General features: G+C 51.9%; 1 protein-coding gene across 2 annotated transcripts; it reads right to left on the reverse strand.

Moving 5' to 3' along the window:
- Window positions 1-102: 102 nt before the first annotated feature.
- On the reverse strand, window positions 103-13,893 carry LOC307093643 (butyrophilin subfamily 3 member A2-like). Of its 2 annotated transcripts, XM_079761896.1 has the most exons (10): window positions 13,768-13,893; window positions 12,280-12,413; window positions 11,719-12,060; window positions 9,858-10,139; window positions 4,146-4,340; window positions 4,015-4,035; window positions 3,909-3,935; window positions 2,720-2,743; window positions 2,298-2,324; window positions 103-384 (listed from the first exon to the last, which is right to left on the reverse strand). In XM_079761896.1, exons 2-8 carry the CDS (start codon window positions 12,356-12,358, stop codon window positions 2,730-2,732), a joined length of 960 nt encoding a protein of 319 aa, XP_079618022.1. In that variant the 5' UTR covers window positions 12,359-12,413; window positions 13,768-13,893; the 3' UTR covers window positions 103-384; window positions 2,298-2,324; window positions 2,720-2,729. The 2 variants fall into 2 exon arrangements, with proteins under 2 accessions (XP_079618022.1, XP_079618023.1); XM_079761897.1 differs by lacking the exon at window positions 4,015-4,035.
- Window positions 13,894-15,617: the final 1,724 nt, after the last annotated feature.

Consider the following 15,617-nt stretch of genomic DNA (forward strand, 5'->3'; position numbering starts at 1 on the left):
TGAGGAACAGAATAAACTGGTGAATATAATAAAATCAGGCACATAGAATGGGAGGGGATTGATAATTCTCAGGGGAAAAGGGGTGTGGGGGGGTACAGGAAGAGACTGGACAAAAATCGTACACCTATGGATGAAGACAGTGGGAGGGGGGAGGTAAGGGCAGGGGGTGGAGTGGGAACCGGGTGGAGAGGAGCTATGGGGGGGGGGGAGGAGAAACAATTGTAATAATCTGAACAATAAAGATTTATTAAATTTAAAAAAAAAGAAATGATCCTGAAATATCCTGGGGTTGTTTGGCAGGCTCTGCCTTGCTTCTGTATAGTTCAGGCTCCTCTGATCCTCAGAAATAAGGATGCGCAATGTCCGGATCCAGAATCAGGTCCACTGCAGAGAGTTCCAATGGTGTGGGGTCAGCCATGGTTTCTGGACCTGAGAGCCTCAGGCTCCAAGGCTTGGGTCTGGCTGGTGAGACTCAAGCCCAGAGCCTGGGGTCCCAGCCTGCCCTGCGTGTGACCCCTCAGCAAAGGCAAGAGAAACCACAGGGCCAGGTGTTCAGTGAGGAAGGGGACTGTGAGAAAGGCTGAGGTCTGCCTAACCTGCCCTCTCAAGTGGCCACCTTCCTTCTGTCTTTCTCCTGTTTCCTCCCCAGAAGGACTGTGCCCACCTGTGCTGCAGAGTCACATGGATTCCAAGGGCCCCAGCCCTTGCTCTTCCCTCCTGAGCTGGACGACTTCCTTTTCTGCACGGTGTCTTTCACACACACACACACACACACACACACACACACACACACACGCTATGTAATGTCACAGGTATCAATGTGATATCTGTAAAATGGGAATAAAAATACTAATCTTTAGGGTGAAATAACACAGAATGTGAGCTATATTTAGCGAAACCCAGGCATTGAGGAAGCATCTAGTGTGATCATAGTGACCAGGTCTCTGCTGTGCTGGGGCCGTGCTGGGCTCTATGTGATCTTCACTCCCCACCTGCCCCTCCCTCTTTGCCCAGGAATTGTCCTCCTTGGGCAGCATCACTGGGCTCCCTGCCTCTGGTCACCTGTTGGCTTTGGCCAAGGGCAGGTACTGGCTGAAGACTGGAGGGAAGGAAAGAGAGGCACAGCCCCATCCTCCCCACTTCCTGTGATGGAGATGCTCCAACAGAGCACACCTCCTCTCAGGCAGCCTCTCCCTGAGGCCCAGCCTCCTCAGGGCTCCAGTGACTGCTCCCCATCCCTCTGCCTTGGGCCTGGAGGTGGTGACAGCTCCCCCTGTTGTGAGCCTGGGGCACTGCTCATCCTTGTGGTTTCCCTTAACGCCACCCCTGCCTCTGGAAGTAGGTCCTTCCCTAAACCCTCTGTAATCACTGGGTAGATGTGGCTGAATCAACCCAACTCCATCTCTGTGTCTGGGATTCCTTCATCTTTTCATGCTGTGACCTTTGACCAACCTCACTGTTCTTAGCAGGCACACAAAAACCTTCAGGGTGATGATGATGTGTGTTCCTTAAAATCTAGCCAGAAACAGTTTTGTTAGTAACACTAGAATGACCTGACCACGGAGGTAAACACCAAACGTGATGGTATCGATTATAAAGAACCACCCACCACAAGACCACAGGAGGGATGGCTGGTGCTGCCACACTCCTTGTCCCGTTGTCCTGTCAATATTTAGTACTGGAATTGTACTGTAAAACAATGTACTGTAACAGGTCTGTTAATAGTCTGTTCACACTGACACGTAGTCTGTCTGCTCCAACCCCACACCTCTGTGAGCAAATGACTCTATAACACAGTCTCTTATAATCTAAGGAGTCACATACATCATTTTTACTTCATAAGGACCTTCTCCTGACTGTGGTCATACTGTCAGACACACAACCATCAAGAACAGGCCACGGCTTCCCTCTTGGTGTTTAGACCAACACACACTCATCACCTCGTCTAGTCTTACCTCCACCCTCACATAGTAGGAATGACCACCATCATCTCAAAGCGATTCAGAGACATGGCACACCTTGAGGAGGCTCAGGGCAGGAGGGGCAGCCCCTGAGTCAGGTTACCTCCTCCTTCTCCCTCCAGCCCCTGCCCCTGCTGTATCCCTCATGCCTCCTCCTTCCCCCACAGACCTGGGGAAGCCCAGGGCAGCAGCTGTCCCTGGCTCTCTTGGCAGCAGATGGGCGCACTGTGGGCACCTCATTCCACCCACCCATATGTCCCCTAATCAAGAGCTGGAGAAGAAAAAGGGAGCCAGGCCCCTGTGTTGTTGTCCCAGGGAACACAGTCATTCACTCACCAGGTTGGTAAAGGGCCATCTTCCACTCTGAAAGGGAGGAGACACAGGCAAGGAAAGGTCATCATTTCTGTTCTCCCCCCACCATTCTCCTCACCGAGCCTCTTCCCTCTCCTTCCCACCAATATCTAGTTTCCTTCCTCCACAGCTCTGAGGATGAGGTATGAAAGCTCTCAGAATGTGGGCTTCCCTCCATCACGGTGGGGCTGTGGGTGACGGGGCCAGGCCTTGCCCAGGTGTGGGCGTGTGTGGCAGCAGGTGAGGGGACACTGTATCTGGAAGGTCCCCTCTGGGGGTCCAGAAAGGCAGGGTGGTCCTCCACAGAACATGAGCTCTGAGCAGGGTCTGATGATCCCTCAGCAGCACAGACAGGGTTGAAGGGCTTTGTACACAGGTGCCAGGACCAGAGAGCACGAGTCACTCACCAGCATACTCCTAAGACCTGTCACCTGCAAAGGAAGACGGCAGTCACCTCACCTGTCCTTTCTGAGTCCTTTCCCCTCTCCTCCTGTTGACCCCCCACCTCCCCTCCCTCTGCCTGTTCAGTTCCCTGCTCCCCCTCCTCTTTAATGTCACCTGCACCTAATGACCTGCAGGCACCAAGAGGGGCTTTCCCAGCTGCACCTGCAGGTCTGTCCTGTACGTGTCTGTACAGCAGTCACCTTTAACCATCGCCTCCCTTCCTGACGTTGCAGTTACCCTCTGTGAACCACAGTTGGAAAATATTAAATGGAAAATTCCAGAAATAAGCAATTCATAAATTTTAAATTGCACATCATTCCGAGTAGTGTGATGAGATCCTGTGCCATCCATCTCTCACATGCCCACCTGAGAACCATCCATGTCCAAGCATGTCCACCCTGTGTTCCTCCCATGAGCCACTTAGTCACTGAGCACCTGGCTCTATGGTCAGATCTGCCTCAGCTTCACAGGGCTTGTGTGAAAGTCCCCCTTCTGTTCCTTAATAATGACCATCAACTGCAGTGATGATGGCCATTGGGGTGTGGCGATGAGAAGCCTTCCTTTAAGGGAGAAGGAGAATCCCACTATACACAGGGTGCGGTGCTGTCCGTGGGCCAGGCACCCACTGGGGTTATGGATCCTGTGCCCCTGGCATCCGAGGTGACTGTCTTCCTCCTGTACATGGCTAGGCTTGCCGTGTGCATACGTGTATGCATGTGTGTGCTAGAACCCATCCACCTCAATCTGCATGATTTCCTGCCATTTTCCAAAAAGAATTGGGCGACTTAGTGAGAGAATTTCAGACACTGCTTTTCAACAGTTACGATAAATCTGGGACAACTGACACCAGCCCTTCCTCTTGAAGAGAATGTTCTCTCTCCTTCCGGTTTCCTCTCAGCAGCCTATAGATCCTGTAGAGCAGCCAGGGAGGGAGGGCCTCCCATCCTGAGTCATCTCCCCTCTCCTTTCCAGGGTTCCCTGGACATCGGGGTGTGAGTGGCCTGGTGGAGAGAGCCTGACCCCTTTCTCCAGGGAGAAAACCCTGCCCGACCTCCACCATCAGCATCCTCATTCTTTCCCTGGGCGGTCAGGGGTGAGGAAGGGGCTGGACAGGTCCCAGCAGAGAGTCTCAGGTGGGGTCCAGGTACTCACGTGCCAGGTACTGCTCCTTCCTCCACCCTGCAGGGGAAACAGGAGAGGTCGGTGAGGCAGGTAACCAGGGACACCCGAACCCCCGTGGTGGGGCATCAGGACTTACTGAGCTCCCCCTGCCGCTTCTCTGGAAAGAAGCAGAAAGAGAAAGTGTTGTCAAGGGGCCAGAGGCGGGGACTCAGGATGGGTGGGTAACCTGAGGCAGGGAGGACCCACCCACCTGCAGCCAGGCCTCACCTTTGGTGCTTGGCTCCTGCTGCTTCTCAGCTCGCTCCCTCTCCGTCTCCTGGATCAAGGCCTGGATTCTCTTCTGCTGTCGCCAGAAGAACACAGCCCATGCCAGGACCACCAGCAGAGCCAGAAGGGTCGCCCCCATTGCCACGGCCATGGCCACGGCCACCTGCCAGGACTGTGCGCAGGAGAAGAAGAGGCCTGCGGAGGGAAAGCCTCAGCTGCTCTCCCGAAGGGTCCCGGGGTCTCTCGGGAGGGGAAGTGACACTTCTCTTCCCAACGTGCCCAGAACTCTTCCCGTCTCACATACTAGTGTCCTAATGCCTGGCTCTCACATGGGAATAGTTAGAGTATAATGTACACACAGTCATTGGAATCTCCTCTCCACCCCTCCCCCATTTATCAGCCTCTCATCAGCAGCTTAACCTGCTGACCCAGAAGGTGGCCTTTGGGGCTGGAGAGCCTGGGTCTTCTGCCTGAGCAGCTCTGTGACCTTGAACCAATGACATAGCCTTTCTGTTCTCAGTGTCCTAATTGGCAGAGCATTAAAGTAATGCTTATAAAGTCCCTGACAGGACATCAGTTCCTTGCAAGAGTTTATTCATTTTAAAAACATAAATATCTTGGAGATCTAAGATGGCGACCAACGGGACAGCAGGCTCTAAGAGAGTGAGTGAGAGAACAGATGGAGAGTGCGTGGACGTGGAGGGAGTGTCTATATGTGTGACTGAGGGACAATTCACATTCCAGAGGACTGTCTGGGACTGGCGGACCAGGCTCCCCAGGCCAGGCAGCCTCTACTGCTGCTGAAATCTCTCCCGGAGTGGCTCTCTCTGCCTCAGAGACCAGGCCATCTTGTAGGGGAGAGCAGCTGTGATTGATTGGAAGCCCAGCCTTACCTTCAACCTGGGAGATCTTGGATAGCTCCTGGGACCCTACAACCACAACGCCCAGGGACCAGCTACCTCAGCTGCGAGCCCATGAACATGGAGACTCCAGCCTCCTTGGCTGCAGGCACCTATAAAGTTTGTCCAAGGGAGACAAGGAGGTGGCCGAATACACGGTCAGATCCTGCACCTTCTAACAGAGCAGATGGAAGGAACAGCTGCATCGAATAACTCCCATTCGGAATTGGAGAATGAAACACAGCTGGTGAGGCAATCCGTGGACAGAAAGGTCAGAGATCACCTACAGAGAGAAATAAGCTCTGCCTCCTCAGACTCATCTGGGTGTTTGTTGTGTGAATGTTTGTTGTTTGCATTTTTTGGGTTAGTTGTTGGTTTTTTGGAGTTTTCTCCCCATATACATATATTTTTCCCCTTCTTTTTTCTTCTCTTTCTTTTCTCTCTTACATTTTTTCCTTTTCTCAATATCATTTTTTCACTCTTTTCTCTCTTTTCTCTGGTGGTCTCCTTTACTTGGGGTTATTGGTATCATAAATCCATTTGTGTTTGGTGCCCTGTGTGTTGCATCTTGTTATGTTGCATTTTGTGCCTTTCAGTCAATGCAGGAGAGAGAGAAATACATAGCACAAGAACAGACATATAGACCAATGGAACAGAACAGAGAAACCAGAAATCGACCCAAGTCATTATACTCAAATAATATTTGACAAAGGAGGCAAGAGCATACAATGGAGTCAAGACAGTCTCTTCATTAAATGGTGTGAAGAAATTTGGTCAAATACATGCAAAAAAATGAAACTAGATCACCAACTTACACCATACAAAAAAAAAACAAACTAAAAATGGCTAAAGGACTTAAATGTAAGAGGGGAAGCTATAAAAGTACTACACGACTCCATAGGCAGCAAAGTAGTAGACATATGTTGTAGCAATATCTTTACCGACACAGCTCCTAGGACAATGGAGACTAAGGAGAAAATAAACAAATGGGACTACATCAAAATAAAAAGCTTCTGCACAGCAAAAGAAACCATCAACAAAACAACAAGAAAGCCCACTGCATGAGAGAACATACTTGCCAATGCTGTGCTATATAATAAAGAGGGAATATGCAAATTGACCATCACTCCACCACAAAGATGGCTGCACCCACAGCAGAGGCTGAGTTCCCTTAACGAGCCTTAACGAGCAATCAGCAGGGACCTGAGGCTGTGCCCGCCCCCCCCCCCCGTCCCTATGAGGCTTGATGGGGGACCTCAGGCCCTGCCCCCCCGCCCAGCAGGGCTTGATGGAGAACCTGACAACATGCCGCCCTCCCTGGCGCCAGGCCAGGGGACCTGAGTCTGCACACCCTGCCCAGCAGCGCTTGCCAGGGGACCTGAAGGTGCGCCCCCTGCCTTGGTACTGGACTGAGGGACCTCAGGCTGCCCCCCCACCCTGGTGCCCAGCCAGGGGATCTCAGGCTGTGCCCCTCACCCCAGCACCAGGCCGGGGGACCTCAGGCCATGCCTCCCCACCCTGGCACTGGGCCAGGGGACCTAAGGCCGCGCCCTCTGCCCGGTGGGGCTTGACGGGGGACCTCAAGGTGTGTCTCCTGCCCCAACCCAGGCTGGGGGACATCAGGACGTGCCCCCCACTGTAGCACTGGGCCAGGGGACCTGAGGCTGCACCCCCTGCCTAGCGGGTCTTGACAAAGGTGGGACCAGCTGGGTCTAGATCTAGCCCAATGGGGTGGGGTAGGGGGTCTGGCTGGGTCTGGGTCTCGCGTGAGTTTGAGGTGCATGTGGGTGGGCAGGGATTTGACTCTGGGCCCCATGGTGTGCCCCAGACTCTGACAGGGGGAAGCTTTTCATATACATTTTACTAATTTTCTTTTTAAAAAATATATTTTATTGATTTTTTACAGAGAGGAAGGGAGAGGGAGAGAGAGTTAGAAACGTCAATGAGAGAGAAACATCAATCAGCTGCCTCCTGGACACCCCCTACTGGGGTTGTGCCTGCAACCAAGGTACATGCCCTTGACCGGAATCGAACCTGGGACCCTTGAGTCTGCAGGCTGACGCTCTATCCACTGAGTTAAACTGTGAGGACTTACTAATTTTCTTTAATCTCTGATACTTCTATTATAGAGAAAAGGCAAATAGCAATATTAAAATATTTCCTCTAATTAATCCTCATTTAATGTGCACAAATTTTGTGCACCGGGCCACTTGTTTCAGATAAGGGTTTAATCTCCATAATTTACAGATAATTCATACAACTTAACAAAAGGAAGATAAACAATCCAATAAAAAAAATGGGCAAAGTACCTAAGTAGACACTTTTCGAAAGAGGACATACAGAAGGCCGAGAGTTAAATGAAAATAGGCTTAAAATCCCTAATCATCCGAGAGATGCAAATAAAATAAAACAATGAGGTACCATCTCACACTTGTCAGATGGCTATCATAAAAAAATCAATAAACAACAAGTGCTGGCGATGATGCGGAGAAAAAGGAATCCTTGTGCACAGCTGGTGGGAATGCACACTGGTGCAGCCACTGTGCAAGACAGTATGGAGTTTCCTCAAAAAGTTAAAAATGGAACTCCCATTTGACCCAGTGATCCCACTTCCAGGACTATATCCCAAGAAACCAGAAACACCAATCAGAAAGGATATATGCGTCCCTATGTTCATGGAGCACAATTTACAATAGCTAAGATTTGGAAACAACCTAAGAGCCCATCAGCTGATGAGTGGATTAGAAAACTGTGATATGTCTACACAATGGAATACTATGCCGTTATAAAGAAGGAACTTTTACCATTTGCAACAGCATGGATGGAACTGGAGAGCATTATGCTAAGCGAAATAAGCAAGATGGAGAAAGATAAATATCACATGATCTCACTCATGTGGGATATAATGCTCAACATAATTTGATGAACAAAAATAGACCCAGAGCCCTAGCTGGTTTGGCTCAGTGGATAGAGCGTCAGCCTGCAGACTAAAAATAGACCCAGAGACAAATGGCAGGGAAGATTTGGGGTTAGAGAGCAACGTAAGGACTTGAATGCTTGCATGTTAGCATAACCAATGGACACAGACACTGAGGCGCTGGGGGCTTGACCTGGGTGGGAATGGCTGGAGAGTGGGTCAATTGGAGAAAAAGGAGACATATGTAAAACTTTAGACCAGGGGTCCTCAAACTTTTTAAACAGGGGGCCAGTTCACTGTTCTTCAGACCGTTGGAGGGCCGGACTATAGTTTAAAAAACAAAACTATGAACAAATTCCTATGCACACTGCACATATCTTATTTTCAAGTAAAAAAACAAAACGGCAAAAACACCCGCATGTGGCCCGCGAGCCGTAGTTTGAGGACATCTGCTTTAGACAATAAAAAAAATAGCATTACATTGAAATAATGCCTCTACTGGAAACTCTTAAATACATACATATACATATATATATATATCATAAACATCTTATTCTTCTTGCTTACACCACAGGCAGCATCTGCACAAGCTGCTCCACAGCTCCTTTCTCAGTGCATTGTGGGTCCTGGGGACCTTTCCTTCTCGACATGGAGACACGTCTGTGCTTCCTACCACTGGGCAGCCTCCACTGCACAGGAGTCCCCATGGGAGGCATTTGCACTGTCTCTGACTTTTGTTCCTATAACCGATGCTCTAAGAAATAACTTTGCGCCCTGGCTGGTTTTGCTCAGTGGATAGAGCATTGGCCTGTGGACTGAAGGGTCCCAGGTTTGATTCACGCCAAAGGCACATGCCTGGGTTGTGGGTTTGGTCCCAGTGTGGGGCGTGCAGGTGGCAGCTGATGATTCCCTCACATCATTGATGTTCCTCTCTTTCTCTCTCTCCCTTCCTCTCTGAAATCAATAAAAATATATTTTAAAAGAAATAACTTTGTCCATGAGTTATTTCGCACAACCCCAAGCTGATCTGTCAGATACATTTTTAGAACTGGGATTTTGGGTCAATAAATAAGTAGTTTGGATTACAAGCTGTGTCAATTTATACAAAAACTAGAGGCCCAGTGCACGACATTCAACACTTGGACAGGGGGTCCTCAGCCCGGCCTGCACCCTTTCGTAGTTCAGGTATCCTAGGTATCCTGGGGGAATGTCGGACGGATGGCTTAGTGCTGCCACAGAGGCGGGAGAAGATCTCGCCATCATCACTGCACTCACCAGCCATAAGCCCGGCTTCTGGCTGATGGGAGTGCACTGAGCACCAGTGGGCAGCTCCTGTGTTGAGCATTTGATGGTTAATGCATGTCATAGTGACCAGTCCTTCAGTCGGTCAGTTTGCATGTTACCCTTTTATTATATAGGATATACTAAATTATACCAACACACGTCTAAGAATGACTGTCCCCACAATCCGGCCATCAGTGATACCAACGACATGGTTCTGTTTGCTGCCAATCTCACAGGTGGGAACGTCTCCTGTTCAGTGAGACGGGACATCCTTTCCCAGGTATTTCCTTCTGGGAACCATTCATTTTCTACTGAGCTGTTCTATGTTTGAGGAGATTAGCCCTTTTTCCAGGACATGTCTGCACATATTTCCCCACTTTGTCATGTGTTTGCTGACCTTTACCATTTGCCCATCCCCATTGCCTGTCCCAGTGGGTGGCAGCTGGGATGCTCAGAAAATGTCTGTAACATAAACAGCTTCATGGGGTAAAGGACACCCAGATCCCTGCTCTGAGCCTTATGTTCACTGCACAGACCCAGGTCAGCAGCAGACAGTCAGGCCTCCTCCTCCCAGCGGCCACAGCTGAGCACAGTGTGGGGCCGGGCACTCACCTGCAATGGAGACCCTGGCTGTCTTCTCCTGGCTGAGCAGGGGGTTTCTGACGACACAGGAGACCCCCTTCCCAGAGCCGCCTTTCAGGATCACAGACGACGTGGCTGCATACAGACCCTCTCCATCTGCAGCCCCAGGCGCTGTCATGGCGGGCAAGCTCTCTCCCCCGTCACCTCTCCACTCCACGTGGGGCTGCGGATACCAGCCTGCAGACGTGCACTCCACACGGATCCCTCCATCCTCCTTGTCCTTCATTTCAATGTGAAGATCAGAGCCCAGGGCTGGGGAGGGAAGAGTGAGCCTGAGTCATGGGGAGGCCTCTGTGTTGGTGAGGGTCCCCTCAGGAATGGGGCACACTCCACTAGATCACGCAGGCAGAGTTCACCGAGGAGCTGTTTGCCACGTGTGCTGTGTGGGGGAGACTGTTCCATGAGGTGACACTGCCTGACCCTCGTGGACCCTCAAGCTGGATCCAGCTGGACCTGGGCCAGAACAGAGACTCCTTCCCGTGGATCCCCTCAGACACACCTGGACCCCTCCTCCCCCTGCCCGGGGCTGGTTCCTGGAACTGGTCCTCACTCGTACTAAGCATGTAAGTTATTCCCTTTATCTGGGCGGGTCATGCCCTCGTCCCCTATCTATCCTGCCTGTCCTGTGTGAGCTTGAGGCTTTGCCAGATGTTGGGGAGGATATGCACGTTCTATTGCTGCCGCCCACGCTGTTCCTGGTAAGAAAGTCACCGTGGTGAACTCTTGATATCATTAGAGTTTACAGCCTTTTTTCGGGTCTTTGGACTCAGGGGAAATTTTATTTTGTGGTTGTGCAAGGGGAAAGACTCCATGAGAGAGCTGACCCAGGGCCAGCAACAGTGAGCTGTTACCACCAGTCCCTAAACTCTCAACCCAAGGGAGGTGGGAGGAAGCCTTTTGAAGACTTGCAAGAACCCAGTCCTGTAGGGAGGGATTTCTTAAGAGGAGCTGTGGTCTCAGGAAGGGACTGAAGCTGGCTGAGGAGGCCCTGCAGGGAGAAAGCCAGGACCTCCCACCTCTACCTTCCTTCCTTCCTGGGCAAGGCAGGCTTGTGTCCTGAGAAAGTGAAATGATGTTGGACATGAACAATGTCATGGAACAGCAGCATCAGACAAGGATGTTTTGTCCCTGTGATGGGTCAGGACAAAACAAGTCCACTCAGTCATCAGATCTGAACACAGAATAAAACATGGACAGTGTCCAGTCCACAGCAACCAGCAACCATCCCCTGTCCTGGCTGTGAGTGACCAGTTACACCCCACACCCTCCTGACAGCATCTGATCCAGAGCAAAACCCTCCCCTAGTCCCCAATCAGCTCAAACGTTATACCAAGTCTCCCTGACACGCCCTCATAGGGACACCCCATGGTTCCACACCTGTGTGTTCTCCTCACTGCAACTAGTCCCAATCTCAACTTGTTCAACTACAGGAGTGATCCTTGAGCCTTTAGTTGAAGGAAATGGCAGCACAGGTGATGTCCCTGCAGCTCAGCCTCCTTGTACCCACAGCAGCGAGCACCTGAGGACCCAGGTCCACTGCCTGGAACACAGCTGATCCCACTCATGTGTGTGCCCCCCACTGAGGGGAGATTTCCTCAGCCTTCCTGCCCCGACCCCACGACCCTGCTGAGACCCTGGAGGCTGCAGGAGGGGTGTCTGCACTTGGTTCAGAGGAGCCCTTCCTGCAGGAGAACCTGTGTCTGCCAAGGGCCTAGAGAAGCAGAGGAGGAGGAGGGAGGCAGCTGCTGCTGTGAAGGCAGAAGTGCCTGAGGTGGGTGTGGCCTGTGTCCCCAGGCCCCACAGAAGGAGCTCAGAACAACCTCAGGCTCACCTGCAACCTTCAGCTCCACCTGGGCTTTTTCATAGAAATCGTCATCTTGGAAATGACACTGGTAGGTTCCACTGTCAGAGGCTCTGACGTTCTGAATCCGCAGAGCAGCCTTCCCCTCAGCGATATCCTCCCTTAAAATCGATGTTCTCCCTCGATATTCTGCCATCTCAGTTTCTTCCTTGCCATCTGCATATGCACGCACCGCCTGCCTGAGGCCAGATCGTACCCACATCAGGTCCATGGTCTCAGCGCTCATCATTGGGGACAGGTGACAGGGCAGCTCAGTGTCTTCACCCACCATGGCCAGGATGGGCTCAGGGGGTCCAATCACAGCAAACTGAGCTGGTGAGCAGAAAGGGGTGCTGCATCAGGGGGAGCTGGAGGCCAGAGGGTAAGGGGGTGTCCCAGGCTGGGAGGGTGAGGTAAGAAACACCTAGACAGGCACTCAGTCCTGACAGGTGTACAGTCTGGACGGGCCTCCCAGGAGTGGGGAGGAGTCCAAGGTTCTGACTGGGCAATATAGGTAACTGCTCCAGGCACATAAATGCAGATGCTCCCTACCTGAGCAGGGCGTGAGCAGCTGGACCAAGGCGAGGCAGACGATGAGGTGGAGCTGATGGAAGGCCAGGGACCTCACCATTGTGGGCTGTTGTGCAGACAGAGAGACACCAGAAGTAGTGGGTAGAAATGACGACCTGGAGGAAGATGGAGAATCCACCTGAGACCTCTGCCTCCCCAGGGCCGACTCCAGGTGCAACCACCATCACTGGTGACCCCAGAGCCTCCTCTCAAATGTCTGCTGGAAGTCTCTTCACCTTTGACTCCAATATGGAAAACCACCCTAAAGTATGAACCTTATGTGTACGTCCCTTGGCTCTGGCCTCATGGATGTCCTGGGCTCTGCTGTCCACTGTACTCACAAGCTTCCCCTTGTCCACACTTCCTGCAACAGCCTGTCCGTGCCTCCAGCATCTCACTCTGATTAACCCAGGACCCCCCTCTCTGAGCCCCGATTCCACTGGGGCCCCTCAGTCTAAGCTCCACACCACAGCCCTAAGGTTCCTGCTCCCTCACTTCACGCCTCCCCTCACCTCCAGGGGCTCCCCTTGCACTCAGAGCAGCAGCTGGAGGCCTCTGCTCCCTGCACTCTCTGAATTATCTGAACGTTTGAAATTTTAAGATCTCAGAGAGGGGAACATATTATCCACTGATTTTCAGGTACGGTTATTGCATTTTATTCCTTGTTATAAACAATTTTAAAATGAAAAGACTCAGAAAATAAAATTTATATAATTTACAATGGTAATCCTTTACTTTGCTTCACACGAATGTAAATATTTCTGGATCTATTTCGTAGATCATATATATATTTATATGCAATATACATGTATGTGTATGTATAATCTCAGTGCACTACCTGAGTTTTATATTTTACGGGGTGTCCCAAAGAAATATGTATACACTCTAATAGTTCGTGGCTCAATTTTGAAAATTAACTGTATTTTGCACTAGGCAGTTTAGCTCAGTGGATAGAGCATCGACCTGTGGACCGAAGGGTCCCAGGTTCAGTTCCAGCCAAGGGCACAGACCCTGACTGCAGGCTCCTCCCCGGTCCGTTATCTCACATCCATGTTTCTCCGTCTTTCTCTCTGCCTTCCACTCTCCCCATCTTCTAGAAGTTTTGCGTCAGTTTTCTCGCCACCCGCACCCCCCTCCCCCCCCCCCCCCCCCCACAAGCCAGCCAGGAACTCGCTGCGGGGCGGGCCCAGATGCTGCTTCCTGTCCCCCAAGATCCGGCACCCTGGACGGCGCCTGAGTCCCCGACCTGCTGCTGGGATGGGGTCTGGGCTAGGAATCCACCCCCAACCCCACCCCCACCCCCACCCCCACCCCCACCCCGCAACGCCCCACTCAGCAGTGGGAGGGGCAGCCCCCTCCTCTCCAGGCCCGGCCCAGCGCGCAGGCCCCCAACTCCCTCCGAGAGCCGGGACGTGCCTGCCCGCTCCCGCCTCGGGCTCCCCACCCTCGCGAGCCCGCACCCGGCCTCACCGGCAGCTGCTGCTCCGCTCGGCCGACAGGGGAGGAGAGGGAGGAGGAGGGAAGCTTTTGGTGCGAGTCTGTAGGGTTCGCTCTCCCCACGTGCCTTCCTGCCCCGCCTCTGCAGACAGAGAGAGAATTCTTTGGTGTCTGTGTATTCGCTGACTTTCAGGGGCTTGCATTGGGGTGCACCCTTGTAGCCAATGACCTCTGTTCCCAGGTTAGACTGACAGGCGAGCCCCTTTCCTCCATCACCCCGTCTTCACTGCACAGGTGCCCATCTCCCCTTTTTGGACCCCCCCCCCCCCCCCCAGTGATTTCCAGGGAATAGACTGGTGCCTGGGGAGTGTCAAGTGGCAGCTTCCTGTTTGACATGGATTGTTAATTTTGAAAGTGAAACAGATGTACTTCTCTTCCTGTTAACGTTTAAGAACCTTTCACGGGGCACGAGGCAGCCCGGAGAGTTTGCTGATGCAGAAGGTGAAGGACACGGGCTAAGATTTCTTCCCTCCGTCCCCATCTCTGTCTGGACCTCTCCACACCGCACACCATGGCAGCCACTGCGCAGCTGAACACCGTCCCCTCCGTCTGTCTGGCTGCACAACGTGCCCCCAACGGGGCGGCTTCAAAAACAGACAATTGTTTCTCAGTTCTGGAGGCGGGAAGCCTGAGCTCCGCATCCCCACAGGGTGGTCCGACTTGTGCCCTAGCGTCAGGGGTTCAGGGCAGTCTTGGTATTCCCTGTTGGTGGGAGCACAGCCCTGTCTCCGCCTTCATTCTCACGTGGTTCTCCCTGAGAAGCGAGTCTTTCTCCTGTTTCCCATGAAGAAGAAGCTGGGCAGCCCTGGGTTCCTGCTAAACGCAGCCGATGACGGGAATCCCACTAGGTGGTCGGTGAGAAGCCCTCTCTGGATTTAACTCGGCTGTGATACCATCGCCCCTGGAGAGCCTCATCTCTGAGCTGTTTTACTTTCTATTTTAACTACACACGCGTGAGGGAGAGAGAGAAGGCTGACATTGATGGGGGTGGTAGGTGTGGGAGAATGGGCTTGAGGCTCTGAAGGCCTCAGCTCCCCAACCACCACCCTGGGGTGTCCGTCAGATTGTGCTATTGGCTTAAACAATAGAGATTTCTCAGTTAACAACTAAGTCCTGAGGTTAGGAGGCAGCGGCACTCTGCAGCCCTCCCCCTACTGGTCTTGCCTGTTCCAGAGACACAGGGAAACTAAAACTTATTGGGTGACGTGTCCCAATTCTATGAAATTCAAATGTCAGCCCGTACATAGGGTTTATCAGAAGCAGCGAACCCTTCCATCTAAGATTGTGCTACAAGAGGGGCTGTGGAGGAGACCCCGTGGTCCGCACAGCCAAAATATTAACACCGGCCCTTGACAGAGAAAATATTTCTAGATCCCTGGGCCAAGTCTAGTCCTGACTAATTTCTAGGTAGAATACAAATAAGGTGCTTGAGCATGAAAAATGCACTGTTAATAGCCTTTTGAGATTCTCTGGCCTTTTTATTTCCTTTTTCTCTTTGCAGAGGCAATGGTTGTGTGTGTGTGTGTGTGTGTGTGTGTGTGTGTGTGTGTGTCTGTGTGTGTGTGTGTGTGATTGGGGTTGGGACAGGCATGTGTTGAGGTGAATGTAAGTACCCTCTTCCCAAAGCCAAAGAATTTCATTCAAGTTGCTAGACTTGTGGGGGCAGGGAAGATATTGGGGGACACCAGGAGGGGACGTGGGGTAAAGAACAGAGCCAGACAGCAGTTGTTATGGATATTTGTGACTCATTCAGAAAACGTTCAGTGAGAGTCCTTGGGAGACTGAGTGACAGGCCAAAGCCCTTTCTCTCTCTCAGGAGGCGG

The sequence above is a fragment of the Cnephaeus nilssonii genome, assembly GCF_951640355.1.
Source record: "Cnephaeus nilssonii genome assembly, chromosome: 21".
NCBI classification, from domain to species: Eukaryota; Metazoa; Chordata; class Mammalia; order Chiroptera; family Vespertilionidae; genus Cnephaeus; species Cnephaeus nilssonii.